This window comes from Cheilinus undulatus, linkage group 4 (genome assembly GCF_018320785.1).
Source record: "Cheilinus undulatus linkage group 4, ASM1832078v1, whole genome shotgun sequence".
In the NCBI taxonomy this organism is placed as follows: domain Eukaryota; kingdom Metazoa; phylum Chordata; class Actinopteri; order Labriformes; family Labridae; genus Cheilinus; species Cheilinus undulatus.
Window position 1 is genome coordinate 2806332 of NC_054868.1, and position 16235 is coordinate 2822566.

General features: G+C 37.4%; 1 protein-coding gene across 2 annotated transcripts; it reads right to left on the reverse strand.

Moving 5' to 3' along the window:
• Positions 1–9630: 9630 nt before the first annotated feature.
• LOC121508824 (type-2 ice-structuring protein-like) lies at positions 9631–14170 on the reverse strand. 2 transcript variants are annotated; one of them, XM_041785919.1, is made up of 6 exons: positions 14061–14170; positions 13878–13959; positions 13675–13775; positions 11125–11259; positions 10458–10566; positions 9631–9974 (listed from the first exon to the last, which is right to left on the reverse strand). In XM_041785919.1, exons 2-6 carry the CDS (start codon positions 13936–13938, stop codon positions 9907–9909), a joined length of 474 nt encoding a protein of 157 aa, XP_041641853.1. In that variant the 5' UTR covers positions 13939–13959; positions 14061–14170; the 3' UTR covers positions 9631–9906. The 2 variants fall into 2 exon arrangements, with proteins under 2 accessions (XP_041641853.1, XP_041641854.1); XM_041785920.1 differs by having other exon boundaries at positions 14054–14102.
• Positions 14171–16235: the final 2065 nt, after the last annotated feature.

Here is a 16235-nt window from a genome sequence, read left to right on the forward strand (position 1 = left end):
CTGGCTCCACTGAGAGTAAAGAACACTGACATCATGAATCAGTGAGGGTATGGACAGTCGGTCTTACTGTTGCTGCTCGTGTTACTGTCTCCCCTGCAGGAGGTCATCACGTCCACATTCAGAGACTTCTCTTCAACAGGACTGGATGCTGCACATTTATAAGACGATGTGAAGTCCTCTCGCACAGTGAGAGGCAGAGAGAGAGTCGGGCCCTTCTGCTTCAGTATTTTCTCGTCTTTGTACCACAGCAGATTCATCGCTCCAGTCTGATTCACTGAACACAGCAAGGTGCAGCTGTCTGCCCTCACCTTCAGAATCATCATTACAGGAACTTTCACAGGCTCTGGAGAGGAGACTCAGTGGTCAGAATGGGAGACAGAGGGATAAACTGGTTGGTTAACTGGGAGTGAGTGAATAAATGTTATTTACCGTACACTGTGAGGTAGTGAGATGGAGAGGAGACAGGTCCTTTTCTGGACTCAGTCACATAAACACCAGAGTCGGCCCTCTGCAGGACTCTGATTGTGAAGAGTCCTGTGTCTTGGTTCCAGAAAAGTCTACCCTTATAAACATCCTCAAACACCTCAAACACCCCGTCTGTCACAGCAGCGATAGTCTTTCCTTTAAATGTCAGAAATCCAGACTACAGGACAGGATCAGGAAAAGTGACGGATCGTCCTTCAACATCATTCAGGAATCTCTTAGTCATAGCAGAAGCAGACAAGAACATGGCTGGGAAACAGACAGCACAACAATAGTTAGATTAGTTATTTATTTATTTATTTATATATCTAGTTAGACAGTTAGTTAGTTATTCAGTTAGTTAGTTAGTTAGTTGGCTTGTGAGTAAGTTATTTAGTTAGTAAGTAAGTTAGTTGGTTAGTTAGTTAGTTAGTTAGTAAGATAGTTATTTAGAAGAACAGAATAGAACTTTATTTGTCTGTTCCAAGATAAAAAAAAAAACAGAAATTTGTCTTTAACACAGCTTATTCAGGCAAACATCATCCACAAAAACAACAACATTATAGAATCAGATAAAATCAGATGTTCAAATGAAACAGTGCTACTTGGTGCGGTTTCGCACCCCTTCGGGGTTCTGTATTGTCTGCCTAATGGCAGCAGAGTGAAAGAGTGATGAAGGGGGTGAGAGGCGTCTTCAGTGATGAGGGTGGCTTTCCTCAGCACTGAGCGCTTGTACAGTTCAGAGAGGGGGGTCTGGGGTGTTTGGGTTATTTTGCTGGCCTGATTTATTATTCGGGATAGCTTTGTTTTGTGTTTGACAGTGAGAAAATTAAACCAGGACGAGATATTGTATACAAGGATGGATTCTATGAGAGAAGTATATACAAGAGTTAAAATGTCTTTGCTGACACCGAGAGACTGTGACTTCCTCAGCAGGTGGAGGCGCTGTTGTGCCTTTTTGAAGACAGTGTCCACATGAGGCCCAACAGACAGACAGCTGTCCATCTCTATCCCCAGGTATTTAAAGCTGTCCACCTGCTCCACCTGCTGGCCGTGGATGGTAAGAGGTTGGAACAGAAGAGAGGTGTTTTTCCCTGTTGCCCCACAGCACAGCTCCTTTGTTTTGGAGATGTTAAGCTCCAGTGAGCTCTGTGTGAAGGTGTGGACCAGACTGTTGACCTCCTGGTGGTACAGAGTCAGAGACTGAGTCACCAGAACCATGTTGTCAGCGTACTTTAACAGTCATTCCTTCTCTGTTGCAGGTGATGTGGTTGGTGTATACAGAGAAAAGAAGTGGTGACAATAGCCTATAGTCCTGAAGATCCTTGGGCCTTGCTTTTTTTTTGGAAGGGGAATGATGGTTGATTCCTCCCACTGTCTGGGGATGGTGCCAGAGTCCAGGAGGTGCTGGAACAGCCTGGTTACCACTCCGCTGAGTTGGGTGGAACACTCTTTGAGCACCCTCCCTCTGAGCCTGTCTGGTCCTGCTGCTTTGTTGGGATTCACTCGACGCAGAATATTGGTTACCAGCTGCTCATTGATGGTGAGTGCTTGAAGGGGGGAGCTGTGGGTCTCTGGGGTCCAGGTGACTGGTTGGCTGGTGTTGTTAAAGCGGGTGAAGAGGATGTTTAACTGCCCTGCAAGAGAGACAGGATCTGGACAGTCAACTGTTTCAGGTTTGGCAGTCCTGCCCATCATGTTATTTAGGCCCTGCCATGCCTCCCTTGCCTTCCCTGAAGTCAGTTTCCTCTCCACTGTGCCTTTGTATTTTGTTCTGCCTTGTTTAGCCTTTCTCCTGAAATCTCTCCTCAGTTCTCTCTCCTTGTCCTTGTCACCCTGAAAGAAAGCTATTTTCTTTTCTTTTAGACATTTTTTCATGTCTTTAGTGATCCACCTTTTGTTGTTTGGATAGACCACTACATGCTTAGTGAGGGTGACATTTTCTTCACAGAACACGACGTATGAGGTGAGCACATCAGAAAGCATGCTAAAATAATTCAGACTTTTCCTCAAAAAATAGATCCCAGTTGGTCAGCTCAAAACAACCCCTCAATGTCTCGGCTGCTTCCTCGTTCCAGACTTTGATGGTTTTTGTTACAAGTCCCTCTGTCTTTAGCTGTGACTTGTATTTTGGCAAAAACAGGATGACATTGTGGTCTGACAGCCCTAGTGGTGGGCATGGCTTTGAGATGTATGCCCCAGGGATATTCCCAAAGCACAAGTCCAGTTTACTCTGTCCCCTTGTTGCTGTTGTCACATATTGTTCCAAACTGGGGAGATGTGGGGCAACGTAGTTAAATAGTTTATTTATTTAGTTAGTTAGTATGTTAGTAAGAGAGTTAGTTAGTTAGTTATTTAGTTAGTAAGTGAGTTAGTTAGTTAAACAGTTAGTTAGTTTGTTAGTTAATAAGTAATCTTGTTAGTTAGTTAGGCAGTTCGTTAGTTAGTTAGTAATTTATTTATTTATTTATTTATTTATTTATTTATTTATTTATTTATTTAGTCAGTCAGTTAGTAAGTTAGTTAGTTAATTAGTTTGTAAGTTAGTTTGTAGTAAGTGACTTAGTTGGTTATTTAGTAAGTAAGTGAGTTGGTTGGTTGGTTGGTAAGTTAGTTAGCTAGTTAGTGTGTTAGATAGTTTCTAAGTAAGTAAGTTAGTAAGTGAGTTAGTTAAACAGTCAGTAGGTTGGTTAGTTAGTTAGTTATCTCGTTAGTTTGTCAAATAGTTTTTAAGTTATCTTGTTGGTTAGTAAGTCAGTTATTTCGTCAGTTATTTAGTTAGTTAGTGAGTTAGTTATTCTGTAATTTGCTAGTAAGTTTGTTAGTTAGTAAGTAAGTTTGGTAGTTAGTTCGTTGGTTGGTTATTTTTCTAGTTTGTAAGTTTGTTAGTTATTTAGTTATGTCATTAGTTCGTGAGATTGTTAGTTATCTCATTAGTTAATTAGTAAGTGAGTTATCTCGTTCGTTAGTTTGTAAGTTTGTTAGGTAGTTAGTAAATAAGTGAGTTCGTAAGTTATTTAGGTAGTAAGAGAGTTAGTTGGTTAGTAAATGAGTTAGTTAGTTGGTTATTTAGTTAGTTAGTTAGTGAAACTGTCAGTTAGACAGTAAATGAATCAGTTAGTTAGTTAGTTAGTTAGTTAGTTAGTTAGTTAGTTAGTTAGTTAGTCAGTGAAACTGTCAGTTAGACAGTAAATGAATCAGTTAGTTAGTTAGTTAGTTAGTTAGTTAGTGAAACTTTCAGTTAGTTGGACAGTAAATGAATCACTGAGTTAGTTAGTTAGTTAGTTGGTTAGTTGTTTAATTGGTTGGTTTCTTAGTTATCAAGAAAGTGTGTGAGTCAGTTGGTTATTTAGTTTGTAAGAGAGTTAGTTGGTTAGTTTTTAAATTTATCAGTTAAATAGTTATCTCATTAGTTAGTTATTTAGTTTGTTAATTAATAAGTTTGTTGGTTAGCTATTTAGTTATTTAGTTGGTTAGTTAGTTAGTTAGTGAAACTGTCAGTTAGACAGTAAATGAATCAGTTAGTTAGTTAGTTAGTTAGTTAGTTAGTGAAACTGTCAGTTAGACAGTAAATGAATCAGTTAGTTAGTTAGTTAGTTAGTTAGTTAGTGAAACTGTCCGTTAGACAGTAAATGAATCAGTTAGTTAGTTAGTTACTTAGTTAGTTAGTTAGTTAGTGAAACTGTCCGTTAGACAGTAAATGAATCAGTTAGTTAGTTAGTTAGTTAGTTAGTTAGTTAGTTAGTTAGTCAGGTAGTGAGTTAGTCAGGTAGTAAGGTAGTTTGTTCGACTGGAACTTAGACAGTAAGTTAGTTATTTTCATAGTTAGATTAAGTTAGTAACACAATAAGTTAGTTATTTAGTTATCTCGTCAGTTAGTTAGTAATTTAGTAAGTCAGTAGGTTAGTTATGTAGACTGAAAGTTAGTTAGTTAGTTTTCTAGTTGGCCATTTAGTTATTTATTAAGTTATTTAGTATGTTAGTTAGAAGGTTAGTTTGTTACTTAAAGAGTTTTTTAGTTAGTTAATTACTCTGTTAGTTAGAAGAATGGGGGAATAAAGTTTAGAGGGAACATATTTTTTTTTTAAAATCACTTTTTTTGGGGGGGGGGGGGGGGTATTTCTGACAAAAATATCTGCCCCTGGCCTGTCCACAATCCCCCCAAGTACCTAAAAAAAATCATTATCCCATCCCAGGAAGTAATAATAACAATCAGCAAATATTGATTGGAATTAATTTTTTGGACATCATTTTAGTTTTACTTTTCTCGTTTTTGTTTTTTGTTTTTTTTTTTTTTGCAATGAAAAACTGTGGGGTTGTGGAACCACACTGACCTTTAAAGGGTTAAATTTTCTTAAATATAATTATTATTTCATATGTATATTTCAGGCTAAAGTAGTTTTACAAGATTGACTCGTTTAAAGAGGAAAAGAGTATTAATGTATCATATTTTTACAGTAGTTGTGGGGAGGTGGCTGATTTTTGCCTGATGGAACAAATGTGAGTTTTTTGTTGTTTTTTTTAAATCTAACATTAAAGAAAAAAAAAAAGCATGAAAATAAATGTTGCTGCCAATCATTATCCCATATCAGAAACTAATAATAATAATAATAAGCAAATATTAATTGAAATGTATTTTTGGTAAATTTTAATTTTACATTTTTTGTTTGTTTGTTTGTTTGTTTGTTTCAATGAAAAAACAGAAGATTGACTCATTTAAAGTGGAAAAAAATATTAATATATCATATTTTTACAGCAGTTTTGGGGAGGTGGCTGATTTCTGCCTGATGGAAAAAAATGTGAGGGTTTTTTTTTTTTGTTTTTTTTTTAATTTATCTAACACTACAGAAAAAATAAAAATGCATGAAAATAAATGTTCCTGCCAATCATTATCCCATATCAGGAACTAATGATAATAAGCAAATATTAATTGAAATGTATTTTTTGCGATATTTAAGTTTTACGATTTTTTGTTTGTTTGTTTGTTTTTTGTTTTTGTGTTTTGTTTTGTTTTTTTTCCAATGAAAAAACAGTGGGGTTATGGAACCAAACTGGTCTTGAAAGGGTTAAATTTTCCTAAATAGAATTATCATTTGAGATGTATATTTAAGGCTAAAGCTGTTTTACAAGATTGACTCATTTAAAGTGGAAAAAAATATTAATGTATCATATTTTTATAGCTGTTTTGGGGAGGTGGCTGATTTCTGCCTGATGGAACAAATGTGTGTGTTCTTCATAAATAAACTACAGAAAAAAAAATCATGAAAATCAATGTTGCTGCCAATCATTATCCCATCTCAGGACCTAATAATAATAATAATAATAATAAGCAAATACTTATTGGAATGCATTTTTTTGAAATTATTTCAGTTCATGTTTTGTTTTTTTTCCAATGAAAAACTGTGGGGTTATGAAACTGTAATGGCCTTGAAAGGGTTAAAATTTCCTATATATAATGAATATTTGATATGTATATTTCAGGCTAAAGTAATTTAACAAGATTGACTTGTTTAAGCAAATACTAATTAAAATATCTTTCATTTAAATTTTTACAGTTTTCTATTTCTATTTTATTTTTTCAATGAAAGAAACAGTGACATTATGGAACAGTACCAGCCTTTAAAGGGTTAAAATTTCCTAAATATAATTATTATTTGAGATGTATATTTCAGGCTAAAGTAGTTTTACAAGATTGACTTGTTTAAAGTGGAAAAAAATATTAATGTATCATATTTTTACAGTAGTTGTGGGGAGGTGGCTGATTTTTGCCTGAAGGAACAAATTAAGTCAGAGTTCAAAGGATCCTCTGAGGGTTAAATAATAATCAGTCAGTGGCATTGGCAAAAACTTTTAATGGATGAACTTTAACCGTACAGCAGCGCTTTCTGTAGGTGATGGCTGAAATATCTACTGAACATCTTTTTATCATCTATAACATTATTTTAAAGACATCGAGAAAAACATTGAGAAAAACTAGTTTTTCTCTGAAAAAAATTCTTCTTTTGTGATCAATCTTCAGTTGTGTTTACTTAAATAATAATTTAGCATTCGTAGTTTTGTGAGAATTAGAAAAGAACCAAGAAACGACGGTTAATAACGATTCATAGTGAACAGGAAGCTCAAAGGTCTCTGCTGTTTAGTCCAGAAACATAGAAACTCATTCAGACTTCTAACATCAGATCCACATTAACATCACACTTCATCAGACATGACCAGGTAACGTTTCATTCAGTAATCTTTATATGAATAAAGTTACCTGTGAAGAAGAAGATCATCCTCAGCTGTAACTCCATGGTTGTCTCTGATGCCAGGCTGAAACTCTCAGGAGTGTGAAACCTTCTCATGCCACTGAGTGAAGACTGAAATGAAGATAAAGTGTTTTTTTTAAACTGAGCAGCTTCCTGCTCGATAAGAGAAAAGCCACAGTGAGCTGCTGATATATCTCAGTATCTATCAGGGTAAAGATCAAGAAAATAAAATCTAAGAGAGGAAGAAATGTTTCATTGAATCTGAACATTGATCATTCATTGGTTTCTCCCTTTTAAATGTTTTTGTTTCATTGTCTGAAATAAAACCATGAGGTCTTAATTTAAGGAGTTAAATCACTTCATCTGCAGATGATCCTTTGCTGTCCTCTGCTTGATGATCTGTCAGGGCTGACACTGTGAATGTTTGCTTTTATGGATAAGGAAAGCTGCCAATGAATTACCCTCTTGGAACAATAACTCCCTCTGAATATGAATCTGTAATTTCAGGTTTTTAGTACGAGTACTTTTGGATTCATGAAGATTGTGTGAGATCTTCTCATGGCACTGAGTGGAGACTGAGATAAAGCCAAAGCTGTATAATGTGCATTAAATCAGTAGATCACAAACTTCCTGTTCACTCATTTCCTCCCTGGGGCGCTTGGCCGCTCCTCCTCAGTGCCAGAGATAGGAGCTCTGTGGGCGCTACACGACAGCGCCCCGAAGGGATTACCACTAACCACTCACCAGACGCCAGCAGGTGGCAGCAGAGAAATACGCGCCGTTATTTGAGACACACAGAGGAAGTCATGCGCTGTTGCGGTAAATTGCTGGTTGTCTTCCAGAAATTGTTCCTGCGTTCGTTGTTTTGCTCATCGAGATGCTAGGAAGACAGTTAGCAAAATGCATAAAGAAAACTCAGTTTTTAAGAATAAGGCAGTTTTAGAGAAGGACATTGGAGGACAAAGTTAGAGTTAAAGAGCTTGGACCTGACCAGCCGGATTTCAGGATAAAGCAACAAAGCTGTGACAGAGGGAGAAAGTACACTCGCTCTTTTTCAACATTGTAGTACAGGAAAAATGAGCCATTATTCAGTTTTACCGTTTTTGACCAAAAATGGAAAAAAACGGAAAAAGAGTCTGTTTTTTTTTTGTTTTGTTTTGTTTTTCTTTCCATTTTCCATTTTCCAAAGTAAGGTTTATGCCACAGCTGCCCTAAATTAACAGCATTGGTAATTACCAAAATCATTTTTTATGTTTCTGCAATGGTTAATACACCAATATGTAGAAGCTCTTTAACCTAAATGATATTTTTAATGTTAAAATAGAATTATTATTGTTATCCATGAATTTTCAAATTTACTGATTTACAAAAAAACTGAAAAAATAGTAAAGCACATTATTATTTCTTGATGAATATGTAAAATTATAGTTATTTACTTGCATTCCTGAACAGAAAAATGAGTTCTAGTGGTTGAATGTTATGCTTGATTCATTTCTGACTTCTCAGAGAAGCCCAGTGAGCCGGCTCAAATTTGGGTGAATTCAGTTTGAAATTCCTCATTCCTGTTCAAAATGGTAAAACATTTTTAGTTTTAGTTTTAGTTTTTAGTTTTAAAAGAGTTTCTGAAAGACTTCTAAAATATTTAAGCTTTCTCATTTTTATGACAGGTGGTCTAATAAATTTGTTAAGCACTGTATATATATATAAGAAATAAGAATTGTATTACAGTCCATTACAATTTACATTATTTATCATACACTGTATATAGAGCTCACATTTCCCAATGGGTCACATGACCACCTTTTCTCCAAGTATTTCATTAAATAAAGAAAACATGTTTTCCATTTTTGGTTAAAAACTTCAAATAATAATAAGAGTTTCTCCCATTTTTTCAAAAATAGCTAGCTAGATAGACAGACAAATAGATAGATAGACAGACAGACAGACAGATGGATAGATAGATGGATAGATAGATGATTTTGTTAGTATTTTATCTCATAGCATACCGGTTTTTAACGTGTTGAAAAAATAAGAAAATTTGATCACAATGATATAATACATACACAGTCTAATATAGCAGTCCTTCCAATGATTCATATTTTCAAGTTGATTGTCATATGTACTTATTTTGGATGCAAGAGGCCCTGGTTGTCTTGAATTGAAAAAGGCTGGTCAAATGAGCACATTTCAAATCACCGCCTGATTTCGCACTATTCTCTTACTAGTGCTTTTATTTTGAAAAGTTCTGTTTACTTCCAGGTCACATGACCGTCCCCTTTTGCTTCTGTACTGTCGTAATGTAAAACAACAAAAGGAAACAACATTAAACCAAATTCAACCATTGGTTTTACAATTTTAATTCAAAAAAACAAAAAGGAAAAATGGCAGCCATTATTCATTTTTCGATTTGTGTCCAGGGTCGAAAAACGAGTGAAGTTGGTGAAGTCGTTTTCTTGATTTCCGTACTGTCAAATGCCCTTTCAAAAATAAATTATACTTTGGTTCCCTGACCAATCAGCTGAAAGCTCTATTTTGTCATGCAAACATCTGCATCAGACCCAGCCTGGATTCAGTCAGACCTCTATTATAGCCATCTTATTTTAAGATCTGTTCACCAACCAAACACATGCAGATGTAAAAAAAAGGCATTATTATAACTGAACTCATGCTGTTGTATCATCTTTTGATATACCTTAAATACATAACTTATCGGATCATATGATGATTAATTATGATAATCAAATCTGTTATTGATGAATCCCTACTTCTATATCTGGGTTCAGTTTTTATCTCCTCCACTTTTATTATTTCATTTTTCTGACTTTCACCCCTTGTAGTCCTAAAAAGTAGATCTTTGATCAGGTGTCACATGATAAACTCATCTCACATATGAAACGACACATGACACAGTCTGTTGTCTTTGTGAATGCTTGAAGCGTTTTTTATTTTGCACAGTAAGAAAGATCAGTAAAGAAGAAAAGTTTCGGCATGAAACATCCTTTCTATAACCCGTCCAGTCTGAACCCCCCAGGGCCTCAGAGACCATCCAGCTTGCGGCGATGTTACTTGTTGCTTCATTCCTTGTCAGCGTGACGGCAAAAAAGAAAAGTAGAGAGAATGATCAGATATAGAGCTCAGGGTCAAATTAGACTGCCGTGTCTTCACCATCCTCCATGGCGTTGGCTCGTGTTCACGGTTACTTGGGCTTGGAACAGATGGAGGAACGATATTCATTGCACTGATCATCATCCCAGCATTGGTCAGCTGTGAAATATCAGAAACATAGAACAGGAGAATATTAGTGAGGCCTTTAGATTCTTTATTCCCTGATCAACATTCATCTTTCTGCATTTTCATTCATTGAAGGTTTAATAGGAGGCTGATCTATGAGAGCATATTTACAGGTTGATCAGGATCCATGAAGACAACATGGTGACCGTTTTTTATAAATCTAATCATTTATTTGGTTCACGTCCATGTTTAGTCTGGATTCTAGGCCTTGTTTTATAAATGAGAGCCCTGGTTTTGTTTGTGCAGGATTGCAAAGAGAATTTTACCAGATGCAATCAGTGTTAATTTAATCGACTAAAACTATGACTGAAACTGTGCATCGACAGCCTTTTTTCTATGAGAAAAACTCAACTAAAACTAACAAAAATAGATCTTTGATGACTAAAACTGACAAGAGGTAAGTTTAAGTTTTTTATGCTTTCTAAGCCAGAATGAAGGGTGTGATGTTATACTTACAGCCGTAATTCATCTGCAGACAGTCCTGATTCCAGTCGTTGTTTGGCTCTCTCCAGCACCAGTTTTTGTAGTTGAAAACAGATCCATCACTCCAGACCCAATTACCTTCCTTTAAAACAGAGAAGATGACATTAGAAAACACTCCTGCAGAGGGAACGTCACATGATTTAGTCCCGGTAGACGTCAGAAAAATCTCGGGAGGAGGGGTCAAAGTTGAACACAGAGAAAGACATTTTTATTACTGTTTTTAACTCATGCTAAAACACTTTTTAAAAACTCTACAAAGTAAAAGAGTCTGCAGCTACAGTATATCACCGATTATTAATAAAGTATTCACATCTCCGGGTGTGCAAAAGGTTTTATCCTTTAAATACTTATTGTCGGAGAATGTAGCATCAGAATGAGCTATGTTCACACTCTCATTCATTCATTTACGTTGTCACAAGTAATGAGAGTGTATTGACGATGTAAGTACAATAAGTACTGAACAGAGCAGGACATACTCAGGTCAATTCAAAGCACAAGTCCTTCATCAGAACCAGTTTATGATCTGTCATATAGCCTCCTGAGAGCAGGGGCCTCATATTTTCTATATGGGAAATGGACGAACATTTTGTTCAACCTTTTGTCTTGTCTTGTCACATTTCTGAGAGGGTTCATGATTTACCTGATGCTGGTCAGTGCCTCCGAGCCAAACTATGGGCTTCCCACCAGTCATTCTGGTTATCAGCAGGCCGAGCTCCTGGTTGTCTTTCTGTGAATGCACAGATGCCAGTTTACCACCCAGCTGGGCGCAGTTTTGCTAAAGATAAGAAAAGACACAGAGAAGGACATTGATGTTAGAGGAAGACGCCATGGAGTCATGTAGGCAGTTCACGAGACCAGCGAGAGCTCACAGTTGAAAAGGGTTGAAACGCCCTTTTTCCATCACGTCTTTAGCACTGTCTAAGTGCCCTTGAGCAAGGCACTGGACCCCCCAACAGCTCACGGCAGCACTTAGCAGTGAGCATCAAGGCCATGTGTGTAACATGTAAAAACAACAAAAACAATGTATACTATGAATTTCCCTTCAGGGATGAATGAAGTACAACTTTACTTTACTTAGTAATAACATTGTTTAAATATAATGCAATGCATATATAGTTGAATCAATGTTGATGCAATTCTTCATTCTTTCAGTGTTGATCATATCATAGTTTAATCAAGGTTGATTCATTGTCAGAACTGATTGAAAATTCAACGTTATTTCCATGTTGATCATAGCGAGCACTTTCAATGTTTTTTTTCAATGTCTAAAATCAATGTTGATTGCAAACGTCAGCCTAACAATATCACAATGTTGATTCAATCACTTTTTGCTGTCTGGGTAGAGAATGGACCCTGATAAACCCAGAGAATGGACCCTGAAAAACCCAGACAATGGACCCTAACAAACCTAGAGAATGGACCCTGACAAACCCAGAGAATGGACCCTGATAAACCTGGACAATGGACCCTAACAAACCCAGAGAATGGACCCTGTTAAACCCAGAGAATGGACCCTGACAAACCCAGAGAATGGACCCTGACAAACCCAGAGAATGGACCCTGACAAACCCAGAGAATGGACCCTGACAAACCCAGAGAATGGACCACTCCATGAACACGTTTCAACACGCTTTCCAACCATTTTTGCAACATTTAGGTTGTTTCCACCGAGCAGTTCGGTTCAGTTCGGTGCAGGAGGGCACGCTTTTTTGTCGTTTTCATAGAGAAAGGGTCCCAAAAAAGTGAACCGTACCATCCCACTTTTCAGCACCCCTCTGTAGGGGTGCCAATCTTACCTAACCGTACCAAAAAGGTGGAGCTACACACACAACAATAGGGGCTGCACTGACATCACGTCAGCGCATGATTCAGCTACTCGCCTCCGGGCTTCAAAGATGGAAGTCTGCGCTGTGATAAGCAGGCGAAAACAGGAAAAAAATGGACCAATATCTGCCTAAATGGGAAATATTTGGACTCGACGGAGATCCTAACTGTTTCCTAGTCTATGGATATTGATGTCTGGCCACAAATCAAGTTTCCTGACGTTTAGCTGGATGATTTTAAGAACACAAAGCAGAACCTGAAGGCTCACATCAGCCTGATCCATCCGCGATGGATGAGAAACTAAATTAATGCAGAAGTTTTGTGAATATGAAGCCTTTGAACAGTTCATTCTCATCAGTAACTAGTTATTAATTTATGTCTTACATTAGATAAACTGTGAAAACAACGCTCTGTGGTTGTTTAAGGGGCTCGTAAAACTTCAGGCCGCAGACTATTTTTAAATGAGATAAGCGCACCCCGGATTTCTGACTTGATCTAGGTTGATTTTAACACTAGCTGAACTTTAACTTTATTTTTAATGTGGCGAATTTTCACAGTACAGCTCTAAACTTTTATATTTTGTCGTATAAACTGTTCTAGACTAGATATATTCACATATTAACGTAGCATTACGACTCAAACCATCTCTATACACGTATTCCATCAGCAGAGGATCTTTACTGCAGCGGTTAACATCATTCAGATGTACTTATTTTTTTAAAGCACTTTCAGCTGAAATAAAGCTGTTTAATGTTTATTCCCGACTGATTTCTGTCACTCATCCTTTCTATAACTCTGCAGCTGGACCAGCTGACTCACGCTGTCTGTGACTTTACATGCATGCTTTCACAGCCCCGCCCACCAAGAGAGCACGGGTGTCTGTGGAAACGCAAACTATTTTGGGGTTTAGCGTACCAAACCATGCCAAACCGAACTGACTCTAACCGGACCCCCTGATGGAAACACGGCTATTGTTACCACTCTCAACCCCTGGTTATACTTTTTGCCACTTTTTCCACTATTTTTCCCATTTTACCTTCTTTATCCAACCAGTTTTGCAAGACTGTTGCCACATTTGTCCCTTTTTTCTAACTTTATCCAGCCATTTCCGCAACATTTTTGCTAATTTCAACCTTTTTGCCACTTTTTTAACCCCTATTAAAAAACATTTTTACTACTCTAAGCTCATTTTGGCCAGTCTGTAGCCCTTTTATATCTATTTTTCAAAGGGGACCAGGATTTTGCTGACCTCCATGGGGCCCCCCCATTTGGCTGGGCTTCAGAAAGCTCTCCCCTTATGGACGGCCTTGCCAGACAGGCTTAGACTATGAAGCACTCTTCAGCTCATGCAAGCATCATCTCATACCTCTGCTTTATGCCAGGTTTGTTGAATGTCAACATAGAGGTACTGGCGATCCCCAATGGTGGTCCACTCCCCGGACTGCCTCTTGAACAGATCGCGGTATGCTGAAGGACATGATCAGAGAAAAAAGGAATAATGGGGACTCAAAGGGAACTAAACACTCATGCTGACAAAAACAGAAGCCAAAAAACCTAAATGTAACTCACCAGCAGCGTTGGTCAGAACCACCACAGCACAGACCAAAGCAGACACAGCCAGCAGCTTCATGGTGACGTGGATGAGACGATGCTGTAGATAAACACAGAGACAAAAGAGTTACTGCTGCTGCCGTCAAAGACAAAGATGGAAATCAACACCAGCAGAGAACTGAGACTAGAATCACCTTCTACCTCTCAGTGTAGATTCAGCCTCCCTGAGTGGGTACTGAACAGGAGGAGCAGCAGCTCTGATATACAACTTTTTATCTCCCCATCTCTGCAGAAGAAGGAACTGAACAAAGGCCAACCAGAAACGTCAACAGAAACAGCATCGTCGCGCATCCCACTGTCAGAACATTATACTGTTTAATTCTGTATCATCAGGTTTGAAGAATGGGGAGAATTAACGTGTTCAAGCTTTTTAGCCACTTTCCAGTCTTTCAGCTGTAAAATGAAACCTGGTTTAGCAGGGCGGATGATGTTTTAGTTTGTTGAACTGACAGTTATTTATTAAGTCCTTTTAGTCTCTCAGCTTTCATTTTATTATCACTGCTTATTTGTAGACTGTGCAGCAACCCAAACAATGCAGGGTGGGCTCTACTATCCCGGGAGGATCCAGGTTTTGGAAGGGGATAATCACAGGTTGGGTCACAGTTTGGAGTTCTGAGGGTGCGTTTGGATTTGGGTTTGTAGTGCAGAACTCTAAATTACACCAAATTACACTAAAATGTCTGAATTGTTTGGAAATATTCCTTTCCATCCACACGAGATATCACCTAAAATCTCCAAGACTACCTGGATGCATCCGAGGACCTCCACTTCACACCAGAAGCCAGAAAATTGCCGCCATATCTCGCCTTCCAATGCCAGAAGTCACTTGAACTGAACGTCTTCTTCGTTGTTTTGTCCGTGTGTCACCGCCATGTTAATAGAGGCAAGTCCGCCAAGTAAGGAAACACAAGTAGATGAGAAATTTGCGAGTTTTTGGGTAAACAAGCACAGTGATAATGTTACATTTATTTTTATGAATTGATTTATGATCCAAATTTACGTATCACTGAGCACAGACATAATATGCGATGGGAGACTGGCTGGCTGGCCGGACGTTGGCGCTGCCATGTTGTCAGAGGCGAGGCGCGACGTCATTCAATACAGTGGACAAGTATTGTTCACGTTTTCAGAATAAAAAGCTCAAATGACGAGATTACATGGATTTTAATGAATCATTTATAATCAGTGATCCATATTAAAATAATAAAAGCAGAATCCACTTTTTTGTAATTTCTCAGTTAAGTGAACAGATGTACTCCGTGATTGGAAATAAAATGATTTTTATATATAATACAGTTCCATATATGTATAGATATTTTTATTTTGAATCTAAATACACATATTTATATACTAATCTGATCGTTTGAGCTTTTTACTCCGATAACTTGCACAATAAGGCCTTCCGAAGTACTCCCGGTTCAGCGTTTATTGTTCTGGACCACTTCTGCCAAAATGGACCGTCTGCTCAAAAAATGATTTACGACTTATTTATATATACTTATATTTCACTATCAGTTATTATTTTCATATGGATCATTTATTAAATGATGTATTAAAATCCATGTAATCTCATCGTTTGAGCTTTTTATTCCAAAAACGCGCACAGTCCTTTTCTACTGTATTGAATGACGTACTGACTTGCCTCTGGCAACATGGCGACGACGTCAGCGTCCAGCCAGCCAAACTCCCGTCGCATATTATGTCTGTGCAAAGTGATACTTAAATTTGCATCTGAATAAATTTAGCAAAAATAATGAATTAAATTTAAATTAATGTTGTGTGGCGGCGATGCACAAGGAAAACAACAAAGAAGGCGCTCAGGTCAAATGACCTCCAGTATTAGAAGACGAGATATGGCGGCGCTCGTCTGACTTCCGGTGTGAAGTGAAGGTCCTCTGATGCTTCGTCCTTCTCAAAATTTCTGTGAACATTTTCAAACATATTTTCATAATATTTTAAAATAAGTGGCCCAAAATTTCCTGAAATATTCCCCAAAATGTTTCAGTAACACTCTAATAAATTCTCGTCCAAATTCGTCCAAATGTCAAAGCAATTCCCCTTTAATATCTCATCTAATTCCTAAAATTAAGGAAATATATTCATCAAAATTCCATGAAATGACAGAAAATTCCCCCAAACATACGAAAAACTTCCCTTACATTTTCATAAAAATTGCTGAAAATTTCAAAGGACTCCAACTCGCAATAAATCACCCAGAAATTTTGCAAAGAAATTTCCATGAAAATATCTTTAAGAAATCAATGCAAATTCCCACCAAAACTTCAAGTGACACTCTGGGAAATTTCTGAAAATTGC

Coding starts and splice junctions, on each gene's coding strand:
- LOC121508824 (XM_041785919.1), bottom strand. CDS start 13,938: ATGAAGCTGCTGGCTGTGTCTGCTTTGGTCTGTGCTGTGGTGGTTCTG. Junction 10,567..11,124: donor GAGGCACTGACCAGCATCAG/GTAAATCATGAA, acceptor TCTGTTTTAAAG/GAAGGTAATTGGGTCTGGAG. Junction 9,975..10,457: donor TCTGCAGATGAATTACGGCT/GTAAGTATAACA, acceptor GATATTTCACAG/CTGACCAATGCTGGGATGAT.